This window comes from Sparus aurata, chromosome 10, assembly GCF_900880675.1.
Source record: "Sparus aurata chromosome 10, fSpaAur1.1, whole genome shotgun sequence".
NCBI classification, from domain to species: Eukaryota; Metazoa; Chordata; class Actinopteri; order Spariformes; family Sparidae; genus Sparus; species Sparus aurata.
The window spans coordinates 17,476,705-17,494,533 of record NC_044196.1 but is presented as its reverse complement, the minus strand read 5'-3'; the positions used below and the strand labels follow the sequence as shown (position 1 = coordinate 17,494,533).

Sequence of the window (17,829 nt, the reverse complement as noted above, 5' to 3'; positions counted from 1 at the left end):
ATAGACCGCACCACAACACCCGCCATGTTTGACGTGAGTGAAAAATTTGATAACTTTTCATCTTCAAGGTTTGAGGATGATACTGAGTGAATTGGAAGTCTGTGGTGTTCAATCTGTAGGAGGTAAAGTAAGAGGCATAGAAATGGATGAAAATGGGGGTGAAATGGTAACTTTGAATGAAAATGGCCAACTTCCTGTTGGAGTGACAGTTTGGTACCGTGGATGTTTTTTGTGCGTCTGGTCTAGATACATATGCATACTGAATGCCGTTCATGTATGTGCATGTAGGAGGCAGGGCTTGGATTTTTAATATTCCAGGGGGCCCTATAGAGTCCCCTGGTAACACTTTTCATCAGCTATCATCAGGAGGGCATTGGCAATAATTGTTTAATTTTTAGTTTTGTGTTAATCCAACTAACCGATATTGAGATATAAAATACTTCAATTTAAAGAGTGCCACCTAGTGGTCATCGCCCAAAATTTTTAACAGAGCCTCAGGGGCTCATGAGGAAGTAGTAACCTGAGTTTCATGTAATTCGGACACACCAATGTGGAGATATGCAGCACTTCCTGTTTTGAACAAAATCTTCAGGAAGTTGTTTTTAATTAACTTGAGTATTGTTTGAAATATCAAAATTCTTAAAAAAAAAAAGTTTTTGTCAGAAGTGTCCACAGAAGCTGTGTGCAAAGTTTCGTGCAAATCGGTGAAATTGCCTGGGAGGAGTTGGGAAAAGTACGTTTGCGACATTTGGTGAATTTGGAGAAGAAAGCTGTAGGCGGAAATGGGCGTGGCCTATATCACAAGATTCAACAGTTTTTAGGCAATGGGTTTTTGAATGTGCGATAAAGGATATGGCAGTTATAAGCCAAAATGCAATTTCCTCGATCATAGCGGCACCTAGTGGTGGAAATTCACAACGACAATAGATTTGAAAAAATTTGCCAGGTGTGAGCTATATTCCATGTTTGGTGAGTTTTGGGGGTATGTTCAGGCAGTGAAAAGTGTGATGATTTGGGACAAAAAAAAGTCATCATTTGAAAAACAATAGAGACCCAAATAAAAATCTGTGCACACATTTCTTTTCTCCCTACAATATAAGGTAAGTGGTCTGTGCCGTTGCCTTCAGCAGATCTTTTTTTTTTTATCCCACAGTAAATCAGAAAAAGCTGCCAGCAGCCAGTTTCTGGAGAAACATCAATCAGGCACATTTGGTGAGATTTCTGGCCCAATGATTTCGATACAGCACCATTTAATGATACGAATCTATTGGAAAATTCCCAGCAACAGAAGGTAACAAAGACCATTTACTCAAGTACTGTGCTTGAGTTCATTTTTGTCGTGTTTGTCGTGTGTATTTCCCTTTTCTGCAACTTTATACCTCCACTCATCTACATTTGGAAGGCAAATGTAATTTGCTTAAAGTTCAAGTTACTTGATAACCTGTCAAAGGTTATGAATTACCACAACAGCAATAAACTAGAATAATCACGTAAATGTGAATTACAGATGTTTCCCATTCACTTGTCTGAAAGAAGACGTGTTATAGATGCTCAGGAGGAGTGAGGAGACTGTATCGTGTTAGTAATTGACATAAGTGAACATCTATGTGTGTGGTGCATGGACTTGAAACATTTTAAACACAAATAAAACTAGTTATAACAAGCATGAAGCAAACAAGTTAAAGTCTATTCAGGGGCTGCCAGTAAAGCAGCGTCGAGCAGGATTAGTGGACAAGTCTGTAAAAAAGAAATTGTGAAGATGTGTTTTCCCACCACGGGAAAATAGTTTTGCAATGCCTTTTACGTTTTTATGCAGTGAGACTCACAAAACGATAAATAATGAGAATTTGGGACAGAAACTAAGAGGCTGCAAAATTACGAGTGAGTTCTTCGTCTAATACATAATTTGACTGGTCATTTGTCCGTCTACTCAGTTCTTAATCTTATCAGCCGCTTAACTCATCCGCCGTCCTGTCTGCGATGTGGAAATCTCCCCTTTAACTAGCAGGAAGTTAGGTCACTTTCACTTCCAGAGAATCAGTACCACACATAGTCACCCCAGTTGTGAAAACAAGACTGCTGTGATAATATTCTGTTCCGATGTCAAGTTACTCTCAGCCCTTCACAGCAAAAAGAAAACATTTGGATATCAGGCAGAGGTGTAGTTCTGGCCCATAAAGCAGCAGTCACTTGGTTCTTAAAAAGCCAACAAGATGTGGCCTCCCTTAAATATGTTTAAATGTTTATCTCAATTCTGAATCGTGTTTTTGGAATGAACCAAAGTTAAACACGTGTGTACATTCCTTCAAGGTTCTTCATATGGAAGATTTTCTTTTTCTCAAAACCAGTCAGAATGTTGGCAGATGTGTGTGAGGGGAACAAGGCGAGGACATCCGACAGATTGATATCTGCGCCACCAACATCTGCTTGTTCAAGTTAGAAGAAAAGAAACCCCACCTCAACAGTCAGACCTCCTACTTCAGGCTAGTAAAATAAGAGGCCTGGGACATCCATCAGAAAACTTAATGAGCATTAATGGAGTATTCCGATTCTAATCTATTGTGCAATATTTTTGGAACAGAAAGTTAGGGTCTCTTGTACCTCAACTCGGGCAGCAGATTTGAAAATGTACATAACAGATTGGGATCAAATAAACATCAAAATTAGACTGACCCAATATGGAAACCGCAATCCTTCTCCCTGGCCTCCCTCCAGACAACGCCGATTGTTGCCAGTGTTTCAGCTCTGACGCAACTATTCACCTACTCTGAGAACAGTCTGTGATTCAGGACTAATAGTTGGCAGGAAGGACTTTATTTAAAACCAGTAGACCGATGGGAAAACATTCTGATAACGAGCAGCCGAGGAGCCATCTTTCCAGGAATGGTTCGCAGAGCTGGCAGGAGTGGTGTCTTGAAGACCACTCCTGCCAGAACACATCTCAAAGGACGGAACGGGTATATCTGGAATGCATTGGGAATGGGAATGTAAAACGCATGTCTCATACGTATTACTTACATTCGTGATTTTCATGGATAGCAGAAACACTGGTGTACCGTAAATGCAACTAGACCAGGGTGTGTAATTTAGTTGTTTACAGCCCTCTTATTTCTCTGAACTGCAACTATTCTATTGGTTTTATTCCAATTGTTTTATGTTTACATATATTTGAATCACTTGATCTGCTGACAAGAATATGCAGATGTTCAACTAAAAATGAAATCAGAAAACAAATGGATTAAAAACCTACACAGAAAAAAACATATACAACATACAACCGTTCAAGTACAGCGACACAAACAAAGTCCGCCCTCCGACACACACTGCGTCTTGTATAAACAAACAGCTTTGAGAAAAGATATCGGAGGATACATTTTGTAGACAAAACAAAACTTCTTCCGACTCTCCATCAGCGTGAGGGCGACTAGACAATGTCTGCGTTTTAATTTTTTTGGGTGAACATTTCCTTTCTCGTGGACGGCGACCACCCGCACAGGGCTCTGCGTAAAGCATGGATTAAAATAGAATCCATGAAAATCCATCCAGCTATGTTTGTGTTGGAGAGACGGGCAGACTCTGGGAATCATCTGGTGCAACAACGAAACCCTTCCCCGGGGGGAACCACACCTGCAGGGCCTCTCTCCAGCTGCTGCTGTTGCAGAATGTCAACAAGATGTCGAACACTGCAGGAAGAGAGAGATTTTGTTTATCGTCGTACAAATCTGCTTCAGCTCGACAACATTACAAGCACAAAGCCACGTTAACGACAACATGTAGCGCAGGACGCAAACAAAGCAAACACCGAACCCCGATTCATAAACAATCTCATAAAAGGCTGCTCAGTGCTGGATCGTGTTAACTGCAAATATGAAAATGCTTCACAATTCATTCCAGATGTCCACCTTTTATCAACTAACCCCGTTCTTATTGAGAAACGTTTTTGACTAATGAGTACTAAGGGTGAACTAAAACAATCGTTTAGCCGCCAAAAAAGTCCAGGCGTCTCACATTACCATCCTTGGCTCTGCAGCCCCGATAGACCTGCAGATTAAAAGCACTGACTCGCCTTGATTTATCGCCAGGATCTTTGAGTGGAAGTTCTTGGGGTTGTGCTTCTTCACCATGTACTCGTCTATGGGCAGCCTCGCCGTGAGGATGCCCAGGTCACGTGCCCTGGAATAGCTCAACTTCTGCAGGGGAGGTGGGAGAAAAAAAAAAACAATTTGTAGAAATCCAACTCATTACAGAGCACATGTGCATTTTACTGCTGTGATGTCAATTACAGGAAATGCTGGCTTTTGTTTGACCTGAACAGAGAACAGAGACCAAATCCAGTCAGTCAGACTGAACAAGCCTGTTTGTTGCCGAGTGGCCCTCGGTTTTATTGTGTAGTACCTTCTGGATGCTCTCATCCACGAGGCCACCAAGGACATACACCTTGTCAGCATCCACCGTTTCTAAAGCTGAAATGAAAGAGGAGTTAAAAAAAAAAAAAAATAGCATCAGGCAAAGACAGTATAATGAATATGGACATAGGAATGTATCTATCCCAGGAATGGTGGCTTGAGCCTGCGACTTGGACTCGGATCGCACTAAAGTGGCCACACACACACACACACACAGACTCAACACTCTTTTTTTTTTTTTTTTTTCCATGTCTGGCGAGATGATCATCATCCCCCTCCGCGTGGGGAGGCACGCGCCCGGAGATGATGACGTGTGCTCCAGCAACAACGCAGCCCGATTAATGCGCCGCTGTGTCGTTACCCAACACCTCTGTATGGAAAGATTTCACAAAAGGCACCAAACTAAAGACTCGCGGAATGCTGGGATCGTGCATCATAATTACACGGTGCATGCTTTGAAATTCCTTAGATGTCGTTCGGCAGGGCTGGGGTGTTCTCAGCAAATCGCGTGGCACACAGACGATGATAGAAAAACTCTCATCAGGGGCGCCGTTTAGCTCAGTTGACCCGGGTTCGACTCCCGGCCTGGGTCCCTTTGCTGCGTGTCACTCCCCCTCTCTCACCCTGTTTCCTGTCACCCTCTTCAGCTGTACTATCAATAAAAAAGCCATAAAAAGGCCCAAAAAAACCACAACAACGCTCATTAAAGCCACGAGAGACTTGAGACTTGGACTTGCAAAAACAGACTCGTTAGCAACTCTGATAAAGACCTTGGCTTGCCTCACTGTACATTCACTAAGCATCTAGGCTCCTATTTCTCCAGCATCAGACAGCTCATTACATCATTCAAAATGTCTTTATTGTGCGTTTGTTATTGTATTTAAGCTGCTTTGTAAATAAAGTGAATTTTCTTTCTCTCACTAACCTTACGTTATCTTTATATTTCATCATGTGTATTTTTTGAAAACATCATTCAACAAAGTCAACGCTGCAGTAACAGGACTGCGTCATCAGTTATGGATGCATGAACGTGGTCAGAGCGCGCCCTCTGCTGGCCAAAATATGTATTTTGTTCAACTTAAAACTGCTTATGGCAGACACACTATTTACAACCCCTGGCAAAAATTATGGAATCACCAGTCTTGGAGGATGTTCATTCGGTTGTTTAATTTTGTAGAAAAAAAAGCAGATCACAGACATAACACAAAACTAAAGTCATTTCAAATGGCAACTTTCTGGCTTTCAGAAACACTAAAAGAAATCAAGAAAAAAAAATTGTGGTAGTCAGTAACAGTTACTTTTTTAGACCAAGCAGAGGAAAAAAATTAAAGAATCACTCAATTCCGAGGAAAAAATTCTCTGCTTTTTTTCCTACAAAATTAAACAACTGAATGAACATCCTCCAAGACTGGTGATTCCATAATTTTTGCCAGGGGTTGTATGACATTCAACTCTTCATTGAAATTTCATCTCCTCTGCGCAAAGATAATTATGCAACTGGGACTGACCTTCTTCGGCATCTGGCGTGAGGTAGACGACAGTTTCTGGAGGAAAAAGGTCCAGGCAGCTTTCTTCTGTTATGTCCATCTGAACATAAAAGTTTTTTGAGAGTCTGTTGCTGAGTATTCAAACTATTCACACGATAATCAAGTGGTCACAAGATAATCAAGTGGTCACAAGATAATCAAGTGGTCACAAGATAATTACCCAAAGGCTAAGAGGTTTCCGTTTTAGGCTGAAATAAAACTTTTAAAAAAACTTGTCTGCAGCTTAACTTCAAAGCTTTTAAGAAAAGAAAAGAAAAGCGTTGCCCTGCTTCATCTTTCTTTTAAGAAGTATTCACCGGTGAACTCAGGATGTAAACACCAATAATAACAATAAATCACCATGTAGTTGAGGAAGCCTTCGTTCATTCGAAGGCACTCTCTGTAGAGCCGACTGTCCTCCTGCAGGTCTGTCAGGAAAACGTGAAACGGTCGCGGCGCCTTCTTGTTCGACCCGTAGAGCCGTCTTAACTGACCCGCCAGTCGACTTATCTCCTGAGGCAGACAAACATACACAGTTGAAAGTCAGTATATTAATGCAGACAGGTAAAAAAAACAAATCTTTTTAATAAAAAAAACAGCTGTTTTTAAAAAAAGAGGCTGTTTGAAAGATACTGATACTGATTTGAGGCTTGCTCATTGTCACCTACTTTGTCGGACATGCTGTCTGTCATACTCAGGTCAACGCAGAGCTTGAGCCCTGTGGACTGAGCCTCGGCTAAACGCTCTTTGGTGATCGCTTTCATCACCCGTTTGGACAACTGAGGGGCATCTCCAGTAGCACCTGTAGGACAAAAAACACAAGACAGACATGTGTTACGGCTACTTCCACCCTCAGTCTCCCAACGAAAACAACGCTAGTGTTTGCTTCTCCTCACTTGATATTTACCTGACTCCTTCTCGCGGTTGAGCTTCCTCCTCTGCTTCTCTTCTTTCCTCTTGTTCTTCTTCGCTGCCAGCTGCCTCTCCCAGTTGCGCTGCTTCCTCAACACGTTCTTCTGTTGATCAAACAGGCAAAACAGCATTTAGAGTGCAGGATAACGCCACAGTTTTTAAGGAATACTACCTGTAACAGACTGTTTTTCCTTCAGCAATAAAAGATCGTCAGTTTTGGGTCATAAACAGGCATTTGTGTAAGATACAGGAAAACAGGTGTGCTCTTTAGTTTGTTGACAAGAGATTTTTAATCTTGTCTGAGGGGCTTTCAAAATATTTTAGAAGACCAATGGGTTTCTGAGATCATGAGGAATCGTCTTCCACGTGAGAGCACTAAAAGTCTTCAGATGGTTCAGAATGCTGCGGCCAGAGTCTTAACACGTACAAGTAAATTTGTTCATATAACACCAAGCTTAGCATCTCTACGCTGGCTCCCAGTGCATCTAAGATCAGACTTTAAGGTGCTGCTGATGACATACAAAACTGTACACGGCCTTGCCCCGTCGTACATGTCAGATCTCATTAAACCATATATTCCAACTCGGGCATTACGCTCTCAAAATTCAGGGCTCCTGATGGTTCCCAGGATAAAGAAGAAGTCAGCTGGCTGCAGGGCTTTTTCCCATCGGGGTCGTTTCATCTGGAATAACCTCCCAGCTGACATCAGACAATCTGGCTCTGTTGACACCTTGAAATCTAAACTCAAAACTCACTTCTTCGATTTAGCCTTTAATTAGCCCTCGATATCAATTGTAAGCTTCTTCAGTGGCTAGGTGTCAGTCTCAATGAGTTCCTATAGTACTAGATCTACAGTGTGCTGCCGACGAGAAACAATCTGTTTATTCTGATCTATAGCTTCCTCCTCCTCCTCCTCCTCTTCTTCTCTCTCCTCGTTCTCTTTCTCCTTCTCCGCTCTTTCTTTCAGGCTCCCTTCTGATGGACCATGCCCCCCTGGGACCATCTACCGTTTCCGGGCTCCCGCTCCCTTGAAACACTGACGGATCTGGATCGTCACACCCCGGGCTCTGCTGGATGATTGCTCTCCTCTGCTTCACTATCTCCTCATATCTATATTTCTGTTAATCTTGATGCCTCTCTCTGTCTATTACTAATTATCTTGTGTGGCCTGCCCTCTTCCAGGTCAGCATGGTGGACAGGAGGTCGTTGACTCGGGCACCACTTGGTGATGCCTCGTCCTGCTCAGTCGTCTCCTGGATCCACTCACTTAACATATAACTTGTATCAAACTTTCTGTTAATGTAACTTGTAAACTGTGAATTGTTGCTCTTTTCTGTACACGCGACATCTATTGCATGTCTGTCCGTCCTGGAAGAGGGATCGCTTCTCTGTGGCTCTTCCTGAGGTTTCTTCCATTGTTTTTTTTTTTTTTTACCCTGTTAAAAGTTTTTTTTTCCATCAACATGTGAAGCTTTTCCTCACTCGAATCGAGGGTCTAAGGACAGGGGATGTTGTTCACTGTACAGATTGTAAAGCCCACTGAGGCAATGTGATTGTGATTTTGGGCTATATAAATAAAATTGATTTGATTTGATCATGTATCTTATCAGTCAAAAGAAATCTAAAAACCAGAAAGTCACCTAAAGTAAAGAAATTAGGTTTTCACGTAAGATTAAAACGAAAACGCAACAAATGCTGAAATAAACCTCACTTAATCTGATTGAGCGTGTTTTTCTGACAGCACATCAGATCACTTCAGCAATCAAATGATATCATTAGACGATCTCCGACACACAGTCATTTACTGCATTCAGGTTTGTGATGCACATTTATATTTCATAGTTGTTTTCCCGATTTACATTTTTTTAAATTATGCTTTAAAGTCAGCTTTCTTTTCATGGTAGAAAAGACTAAGTGTGGTCAGCATTTGGGGGTTTTTGTTTTTTTTAAATGTTTCAGAATATACCTCTATATAGACCAATACCTGAAAACTATATCATGTTATGAATAAAAGACAGAATCAATAACTAAATTGTCAAAATAATAAGTAGTTATGCTGCTTGCCTGGAAGTCAGTGCCAGCTTAAATAGGTTGTAAAGTAGTCCTTATTTCAAATGAAGGCTAAATAAACACACTTACTGAACATGCTGGATCTTCTCCCCCTGGCCTGTCTTCCACCACATCAGTCTCCACGTCTATCTGTAGCAGACCCATCACCTCTGACACTCCGTCCAGCTGCATTTCACACACAGCTGAAGCAGTATGTGCCATTTCAGTCTGCAGCTCTCCTCTGTATCCACTGACTTCAGATGCATCACCTAAAGAAAAAAAAACAAACATCACAAATGGTCGTTGAGGGCTCAAAAAGCTTTTAATGGTCATGTGTGCGTTGCCACCGTAGCACTACCTGTTTTATAAACACGGTGTTGTTCTGAAATTCACTAATTTACGCATTTACAAGAACATAAACAGGTATGAGGAGAGAAAACTTGCCTCAGACGAAGTTGTCGCTCCCAAGTTGAGAGCATGTGAGCGGCGCATGTGGATGACGTCAGAGTAAACAAAAGGAAGAGGCGGGGGCCAGAAGATCGATATGGAGGAAAGTAAATTATTCGACAAACCAAGCGCCTTTCAGCATGGCGTAAATGAACGATTTGATATTCTGTGTTGTTGGCAGGATGTTTAAAATGATGACTAAAACATTATAAGGTTACCAGCAGTGGGATAGTTCCCATTCCCGCCGACACACCAGAAGAGGGCAGTGTAATAAAGATATAAATCTGTTACAGGTACCAGTGAGAAATCTGGGTAAAATGTTGAATACATGTTATGAATCTGTTTTAATCACATAGTTAATCCGAGAAATCCCAAACTATTCTTAATCTAATCTTATTTTATTAAAACTTTGTATATTTGATCAACAAACAACAGGGGCGGTTCTGGGGGGGGGGGCGGGCAACAGGGGCCAGTGCCCCCGTAACTCCGAGTCTGGACCCCCCTGTGGCCCCCCTGACAGGGAGTCTGCATCAATAATACAATGACAGATTTCTTGCAATGATTTTGTTTTGAAGGGAAAGGCAGAAATAAAGTGTCTCAGCAGTTTACTACCCAATCAAAATTGCTGAAATTGTAAACACTGTTTTGTCTGAATGAGGGATTTATCTTATTTTCCGGGTTGTGTGTGCCCCCTAACAAAAAAACCGGCCCCGAACTGGCCACCCTATTAAAACTGGTCAAGAACCGCCACTGACGAACAACAAGATGGATAAGTTTCTTAGTGATCAAAAATCAACGGTATTCCTAGATTTTTGTTCATCTTTTCTTATCTCGTAATTGTTTTTACCTATTGGCTTTTTTCCTATTAAGTGAATGCATGTCTGCTGCTCTTTTTTCAAGGTGTAGGCTATTCTTAAGACTTTGGCATTACCTATTTATTATTTTAGTTTGTGTCTTCTAATTACAACGTTTGTTAAGATGTCTGCACATTTGCAACATGTTGACATAAAATGGCGACCGGACGGATGTTTGGTTTTATTACACCTCCGCCAAAGAAATTAGTACCATAGATTAATTAGAAGCTCAAAAGACACAGTCATAGTTATAAGTATGAGTATGAGTATGTCATCTCCGGCATGAATCTGGAACTGCACACAATAAAATAAAATTTGACTTTAAAATGTTTTTAAACCGCTTCCTGTCTAAATTAACGGTGCGCAGAGGTGCGCCAGTTATGTAACAGTTGTTTCACCGTCATTACGATGCCGCAGGTAAGTTCATCCCTTTATTTATCAATTTACATGCGTCATATCAGTCTAGATAAACATCCATGTTAATTGATTAGAGTTTGGGATGCTCTCTCGAGCTGTCAAAAGACGTTTAATTACAAAATACTTGCGTAAAGTTCATGGTTGAGCGTCAGCGAGTTAACGTCAGAAGTAGCTCAAGTAGCAGTTTATTAGCACTGCTTTAGCGGCTAGCTAAAAGTTCTCCTGTCGCTAGCTCAAAGGTTGTCACAGCAAGACAATTAGTCATACACTCTTTCGAAAAAGTGTTGTAGTTTAAATTTGGTAAGTAGCTTAAACGTGTCGTGGATGAGGATGAATGTCATTATCAGCCTGGCTCCAAAAATCTGTCAAGGTCAGGGCTGACTAGCTAGCTAGTGCTAATACCAAGCAGCATACGCTAAATTGCAGGATCTGTTATTGACACGGAAACCGCGGGTTTACTTCATTACATCGAAATTATAATGAACTAACAGGCCAATGTGATGCTGGATGGAACAAAAAAGCTAACTCTGAAGAGAGTGCAAGTTGAGTTACTTTTTTTTTTAAGGGAAATAACGTTACTGGTACTGTAAGGGTGTGAGAGCTGGCTCAGATTGTTTGTGCAGATGGAGTCGCATATGACTGTAGTTTATCTAGCTAAGTTATCCTGACATCAGAGTATGTTGCTTATTATCAATCATCATTGTTCAGATTAAACCCATATTTGTAGATGGAAATGTATCATACTAGTAGTTGTTGACAGTAATAACACAATGCTCCAGTCTAAATGCAAATTGCAATATAAACGGTTTTGTTTCTCTACATGACTGTTGAATATTACGAGTCTCTCAGGTTATTTACATATCTCTTTTATTCTTGTTATAACAAAACGTAAAAGCGCATTTATGTAGACCTATGTGAGTTGTCTTACCGCGATACTTGGGGACGCACCAGGACTGTCGTGGAACCTTGTTTGTAGTCGGACGCCAAATGTTGGTGCACAATCTGAGCACCTTAGCATCTAGCTCATATAAACATGAAAGTTGAATATTGTCGTCTTTTCCTCAGTGGCATTGTTTTTTGTCTGGAGTTGTTTTAAAATTCGTGACACGAGCATTTACCAAATATGTGTTTATTTAGTGTTGCTTAACGTGTCGGCTCAAAAAACACGAGTTATACCTCTGTTGTTGTTAGCATTTGAAGCTAACACGCTGCCATGCAGCATTACAGCAACCAATGAGAGACTAAGAGGAGGGATATGCCACCAGAAAGCATTGTGGGTATAGTGAATGAAGCTAGTTTAAAGATTATTTTAACGTTTATAGAAGCTTTAGTCGTGTGAACTTGTTTCATGTATAGATTGTGCCTTTGATTGTCTGAAAAAAACGTTTAAATGTATTTCTTGAAGCACATATTGTCATTATGTTGCGTTTTAATGTTGTTATATCTTACTAACAAACACATGTACATGTTGTGGCTTTTATTCATTGTAGTTCATTTGTTACCTATCAATACCTTCTTTATAATCATTATATTCGAATTTTCGAACACGAACATGAGCTGTACAGTGTTCGGATGTTAGTACCATGACAGAGAAGACCTTGTTCCTCATACAAGTAGTTGGGCGAGAGCAATCATCTGGCAAGACTATACTTTCAGGGATCATTTCTATAGTTTCTAACTTGAGAAATGTGTTTCTAAAGTGATTGGTCTCGCTATCCACGATGAAGAGTTGGTGATACTCGTCCTTGAGCGCGAAGCGGGTAGAGAGACTTGATTCAGTTCATGTGCTCTCTGCTTTTGATGACCGTTCACTGTCTCCTCTGGGGACAATGAGGGGAGGAGTATGATCAGAGTGGTAGTGCTATAATGTTGAAAATGAAAGTAATTGCTTCTAACTATATGTAGTAAGAGTGTTTGCTGCCTGTGTATTGTATTAGATGTGTGATCTATGTTTAATACTGGTATAGGCACAGATGTTGAAACAGTAACTTTTTGAAGTATATTTTATAGTTTATTACAGTACATTCATGTTATTTTAAATTTTTAATCTGCATGCTGTATTTTTACTCAGCATTGTCATTTATTCATTATTAGCCAGTTACTAAACACTTTGAAGAATTTTCATCTTCTTTTAGTACTGTCTGTGAAATATACTGACAACCCATAATTAGCGATGTAATGGCAATATACAAAAGTGAAAAGTAACCAATTTTACTCTTTATTTCTAACTTCAATATAACAAAACTCCAAAAAGCAAGAACATTATTTTCTCCACTGTTACCAGAGCATATCTTCAAAGTGAAGAAGTTTAAATGTTTATTCGTAGTGAGACAGAGTCTTTAAATGTGCTGTATGTTTTCTCACATTTAAAAAAGCTTATTCATGTAGAACTATGTGAGTTGTCTTACCACAATATATGCGGCTGCCCAGGAACTATTGTGTAACCTCGTTTGTAGTCGGACGCCAAATGTTGGTGCACACTCGGTTTTTAGCATCTAGCTGTTCTTGACATAAAAGTTGAAAATTGCCATCTTGTCTTCAGTGGCATCGTTTCCATCGGAAGTTATTTTAAACTACGTGACAGGAGCATTCAGCAAATATATATTGATCCAGTGTTGTTTAAAGTGTAGGCTCAAAAAACATTAGTTATACCGCTGTTGTTGTTAGCATGTGAAGCTAACATGCTGCCATGCAGCATTACAGCAACCAATGAGAGACTAGGAGGAGGGATATATACCACCAGAAAGCATTGTGGGTATTGTGAATGAAGATAGTTTAAAGATTATTTTAATGTTTATAGAAGCTTTTTTCGTGTGAACATGTTTCATGTATAGATTGTGCTTTTTAATGTCAGAAAAAATGTTTAAATGTATTTCTTGGAGCACATATTGTCATTATGTTGTGTTTTAATGTTGTTATATCTTACTAACAAATGCAGACATATGTACATTTTGTGGCTTTTATTCATTGTAGTCCACTTGTAAGCTGTTTAAATGTATTTAAAATAATTTTCTGTGTATAAACATCAGCTGTACACATCAGTTCAAAATCAATCTTATTTAGATATTTAAAAAAAAAATCACAATCACATTGCCCCAGTTGGCTTTACAGTCTGTACATTGAACAATATCGTCTGTCTTTAGACCCTCGATTCGAGTGCGGAAAAACTTGCTATATATTGAGAAAAGAAAAAGAAAAGTGTCCAAAAATGTTTGGATGTGAGCACCATGACAGTGAAGCCCATCTTCATCATACAAGTAGTTGGGCAAGAGCAGTTATCGGGCAAGACTATACTTTCAGGGATCATTTCTATAGTTTCTAACTTGAGAAATGTGTTTCAAAAGTGTTTGGTCTCGCTATCCACGATGAAGAGTTGGTGATACTCGTCCTTGAGCGCGAAGCGGGTAGAGAGACTTGATTCAGTTCATGTGCTCTCTGCTTTTGATGACCGTTCACTGTCTCCTCTGGGGACAGTGAGGGGAGGAGTATAATCAGAGTGGTAGTGCCATAATGTTGAAAATAAAAATAATTTCTTATGTTCTGTAAAGTAAGAGTGTGTGCTGCTAGTGTATGGCAATGTGACCCATGTTTAATAATGGTATAGGTACAGACAGTCATGCAGTTATGTTTCTATGCCTTTTTTGTAGTTTATTACAGTACATTCATGTTATTTTAAATGTTTAATCTGCATGCTGTATTTTTACTCAGCATTATCATTTATTCATTATTAGCCATAGTTACTAAATACTTTGAAGAATTTTCGTCTTCTTTTAGTACTGTCTGTGAAATATACTGACAATCCATAATTAGCGATATAAGGGCAATATACAGAAGTGAAAAGTAACCAATTTTACTCTTTATTCCTAACTTCAATATAACAAAACTCCAAAAAGAAAGGACATAATTTTCTTCACTGTTACCAGAGCATATCTTCAAAGTGAAGAAGTTTAAATGTTTATTCGTAGTGAGACAGAGTCTTTAAATGTTCTGTATGTTTTCTCACATTTAAAAAAGCTTATTCATGTAAAACTATGTGACTTGTCTTACCACAATATATGCGGACGCCCAGGAACTATTGTGTGACCTTGTTTGTAGTCGGACGCCAAATGTTGGTGCACACTCGGTTTTTAGCATCTAGCTGTTCTTGACATAAAAGTTGAAAATTGCCATCTTGTCTTCAGTGGCATCGTTTCCAGCGGAAGTTATTTTAAACAACGTGACAGGAGCATTCAGCAAATATATATTGATCCAGTGTTGTTTAAAGTGTAGGCTCAAAAAACATTAGTTATACCTCTGTTGTTGTTAGCATGTGAAGCTAACATGCTGCCATGCAGCATTACAGCAACCAATGAGGGACTAGGAGGAGGGATATATACCACCAGAAAGCATTGTGGGTATTGTGAATGAAGATAGTTTATAGATTAATTTAAAGTTTATAGAAGCTTTTTTCGTGTGAACATGTTTCATGTATAGATTGTGCTTTTTAATGTCAGAAAAAATGTTTAAATGTATTTCTTGGAGCACATATTGTCATTATGTTGTGTTTTAATGTTGTTATATCTTACTAACAAATGCAGACACATGTACATTTTGTGGCTTTTATTCATTGTAGTCCACTTGTAAGCTGTTTAAATGTATTTAAAATAATTTTCTGTGTATAAACATCAGCTGTACACATCAGTTCAAAATCAATCTTATTGAGATATTTAAAAAAAAAATCACAATCACATTGCCCCAGTTGGCTTTACAGTCTGTACATTGAACAATATCGTCTGTCTTTAGACCCTCGATTCGAGTGCGGAAAAACTTGCTATATATTGAGAAAAGAAAAAGAAAAGTGTCCAAAAATGTCTGGATGTGAGCACCATGACAGTGAAGCCCATCTTCATCATACAAGTAGTTGGGCAAGAGCAAGTATCTGGCAAGACTATACTTTCAGGGATCATTTCTATAGTTTCTAACTTGAGAAATGTGTTTCAAAAGTGTTTGGTCTCGCTATCCACGATGAAGAGTTGGTGATACTCGTCCTTGAGCGCGAAGCGGGTAGAGAGACTTGATTCAGTTCATATGCTCTCTGCTTTTGATGACCGTTCACTGTCTCCTCTGGGGACAATGAGGGGAGGAGTATGATCAGAGTGGTAGTGCCATAATGTTGAAAATAAAAATAATTTCTTATGTTCTGTAAAGTAAGAGTGTGTGCTGCTAGTGTATGGCAATGTGACCCATGTTTAATAATGGTATAGGTACAGACAGTCATGCAGTTATGTTTCTATGCCTTTTTTGTAGTTTATTACAGTACATTCATGTTATTTTAAATGTTTAATCTGCATGCTGTATTTTTACTCAGCATTATCATTTATTCATTATTAGCCATAGTTACTAAATACTTTGAAGAATTTTCGTCTTCTTTTAGTACTGTCTGTGAAATATACTGACAATCCATAATTAGCGATATAAGGGCAATATACAGAAGTGAAAAGTAACCAATTTTACTCTTTATTCCTAACTTCAATATAACAAAACTCCAAAAAGAAAGAACATATTTTTCTCCACTGTTACCAGAGCATATCTTCAAAGTGAAGAAGTTTAAATGTTTATTCGTAGTGAGACAGAGTCTTTAAATGTTCTGTATGTTTTCTTAGATTTAAAAAAGCTTATTTATATAGAACTATGTGACTTGTCGTAGCACAATATATGCGGACGCCCAGGAACTATTGTGTAACCTTGTTTGTAGTCAGACGCCAAATGTTGGTGCACACTCGGTTTTTAGCATCTAGCTGTTCTTGACATAAAAGTTGAATATTGCCATCTTGTCTTCAGTGGCATCGTTTCCATCGGAAGTTATTTTAAACTACGTGACAGGAGCATTCAGCAAATATATATTGATCCAGTGTTGTTTAAAGTGTAGGCTCAAAAAACATTAGTTATACCTCTGTTGTTAGCATGTGAAGCTAACATGCTGCCATGCAGCATTACAGCAACCAATGAGAGACTAGGAGGAGGGATATATACCACCAGAAAGCATTGTGGGTATTGTGAATGAAGATAGTTTAAAGATTATTTTAATGTTTATAGAAGCTTTTTTCGTGTGAACATGTTTCATGTATAGATTGTGCTTTTTAATGTTAGATCCTCTGTCTTCAGACCCTTGATTCGAGTGAGGAAAAACTTGCTATATATTGAGAAAAGAAAAAGAAAAGTGTCCAAAAATGTTTGGATGTGAGCACCATGACAGTGAAGCCCATCTTCATCATGCAAGTAGTTGGGCGAGAGCAATTTTCTGGCAAGACTATACTTTCAGGGATCATTTCTATAGTTTCTAACTTGAGAAATGTGTTTCATAAGTGTTTGGTCTCGCTATCCACGATGAAGAGTTAGTGATACTCGTCCTTGAGCGCGAAGCGGGTAGAGAGACTTGATTCAGTTCATATGCTCTCTGCTTTTGATGACCGTTCATTGTCTCCTCTGGGGACAATGAGGGGAGGAGTATGATCAGAGTGGTAGTGCCATAATGTTGAAAATGATTATTAATATACAGTTACTTTATGAAGTATTAGTAAGGCTATGTGTTGTCATTATGTCTGCTACTCTCAGAACTTCATATGTAGTTAAAGAAACATTACAGCTTGCCGTAACATCTCTAAGCCTGTTTTGTATATATTTGCTGAATGCTCCTGTCACGTAGTTTAAAATAACTTATGATGGAAACGATGCCACTGAAGACAAGATGGCAATATTCAACTTTTATGTCAAGAGGAGGTAGATGCTAAACATTTTAGAGACTAATGTTTTACTTTTAACTCCACTACATTGATTTGGTAACTTGAATTACTAGTTACTTGTGCATCAGAGCCAGTGAAGCGCATTTTTAAGCCATACTGTTTATTTGGCAATTGGATAAACAAAACAAAAAAAAACTCAAAAAAACATTAATAGACATTTATAATTTACTTTAACTCATACTTTTGTTACTTTAAATTCAGTCATTACCAGAGAAGTACTTTTGTTACTTAAGTACTTTCAATTTCAGTTACTTTATGACTTTAAATCAAGTTCTATTTTGACTTTAAGTTATATTGCAACGTGAAATCTTTACTTTTAGTCCCGTATGACTTTTGAGTACTTTATACAACACTGATTTTAGCACACTGATGCCTAGAATTTTTTTTTTTTACAATCTAGTGCTTTTACTTAACCACATTTCAAATAAATCTTTTA

The 17,829-nt window shown here is 39.0% G+C and overlaps 2 protein-coding genes and 4 non-coding genes across 8 annotated transcripts in view; 5 read left to right on the top strand and 1 right to left on the bottom strand.

Moving 5' to 3' along the window:
- Nucleotides 1-2,792: 2,792 nt before the first annotated feature.
- On the bottom strand, nt 2,793-11,591 carry trmt10b (tRNA methyltransferase 10B). 3 transcript variants are annotated; one of them, XM_030430729.1, is made up of 9 exons: nt 11,540-11,591; nt 8,984-9,162; nt 6,840-6,948; nt 6,601-6,734; nt 6,293-6,445; nt 5,915-5,993; nt 4,396-4,463; nt 4,067-4,190; nt 2,793-3,683 (listed from the first exon to the last, which is right to left on the bottom strand). In XM_030430729.1, the coding sequence occupies exons 2-9, from the start codon at nt 9,113-9,115 to the stop codon at nt 3,547-3,549; spliced, it is 936 nt and encodes a 311-aa protein (XP_030286589.1). In that variant the 5' UTR covers nt 9,116-9,162; nt 11,540-11,591; the 3' UTR covers nt 2,793-3,546. The 3 variants fall into 3 exon arrangements, with proteins under 3 accessions (XP_030286589.1, XP_030286587.1, XP_030286588.1); XM_030430727.1 differs by lacking the exon at nt 11,540-11,591 and adding an exon at nt 9,338-9,412; XM_030430728.1 differs by lacking the exon at nt 11,540-11,591 and adding an exon at nt 9,252-9,367.
- The window catches only part of intu (inturned planar cell polarity protein), a 40,671-nt gene continuing 32,264 nt past the window's right edge, over nt 9,423-17,829 (top strand). The window contains exon 1 of the mRNA XM_030430724.1: nt 9,423-9,447. Within this exon, the coding sequence (XP_030286584.1) occupies nt 9,438-9,447 (10 nt within the window). The 5' untranslated portion in view covers nt 9,423-9,437. The remainder of the gene's footprint in view (nt 9,448-17,829) is intronic.
- Nucleotides 12,252-12,468, top strand: LOC115590645 (small nucleolar RNA U3). Its single transcript, XR_003985797.1, has one exon. It is a non-coding gene; the product is annotated as a small nucleolar RNA U3 (small nucleolar RNA).
- Nucleotides 13,896-14,112, top strand: LOC115590644 (small nucleolar RNA U3). The gene has a single exon (XR_003985796.1). It is a non-coding gene; the product is annotated as a small nucleolar RNA U3 (small nucleolar RNA).
- Nucleotides 15,535-15,751, top strand: LOC115590647 (small nucleolar RNA U3). Its single transcript, XR_003985799.1, has one exon. It is a non-coding gene; the product is annotated as a small nucleolar RNA U3 (small nucleolar RNA).
- On the top strand, nt 16,897-17,113 carry LOC115590646 (small nucleolar RNA U3). The gene has a single exon (XR_003985798.1). It is a non-coding gene; the product is annotated as a small nucleolar RNA U3 (small nucleolar RNA).

Bases quoted from the DNA above. Each gene is read 5' to 3' on its own strand.
- trmt10b (XM_030430729.1), bottom strand. From the start codon at position 9,115: ATGGCACATACTGCTTCAGCTGTGTGTGAAATGCAGCTGGACGGAGTG. The intron at 6,949-8,983 runs GTAAGTGTGTTT...TTTGATCAACAG, and splicing joins GAGAAGATCCAGCATGTTCA to AAGAACGTGTTGAGGAAGCA. The intron at 4,464-5,914 runs GTCAGTCCCAGT...CTTTCATTTCAG, and splicing joins CACGCCAGATGCCGAAGAAG to CTTTAGAAACGGTGGATGCT.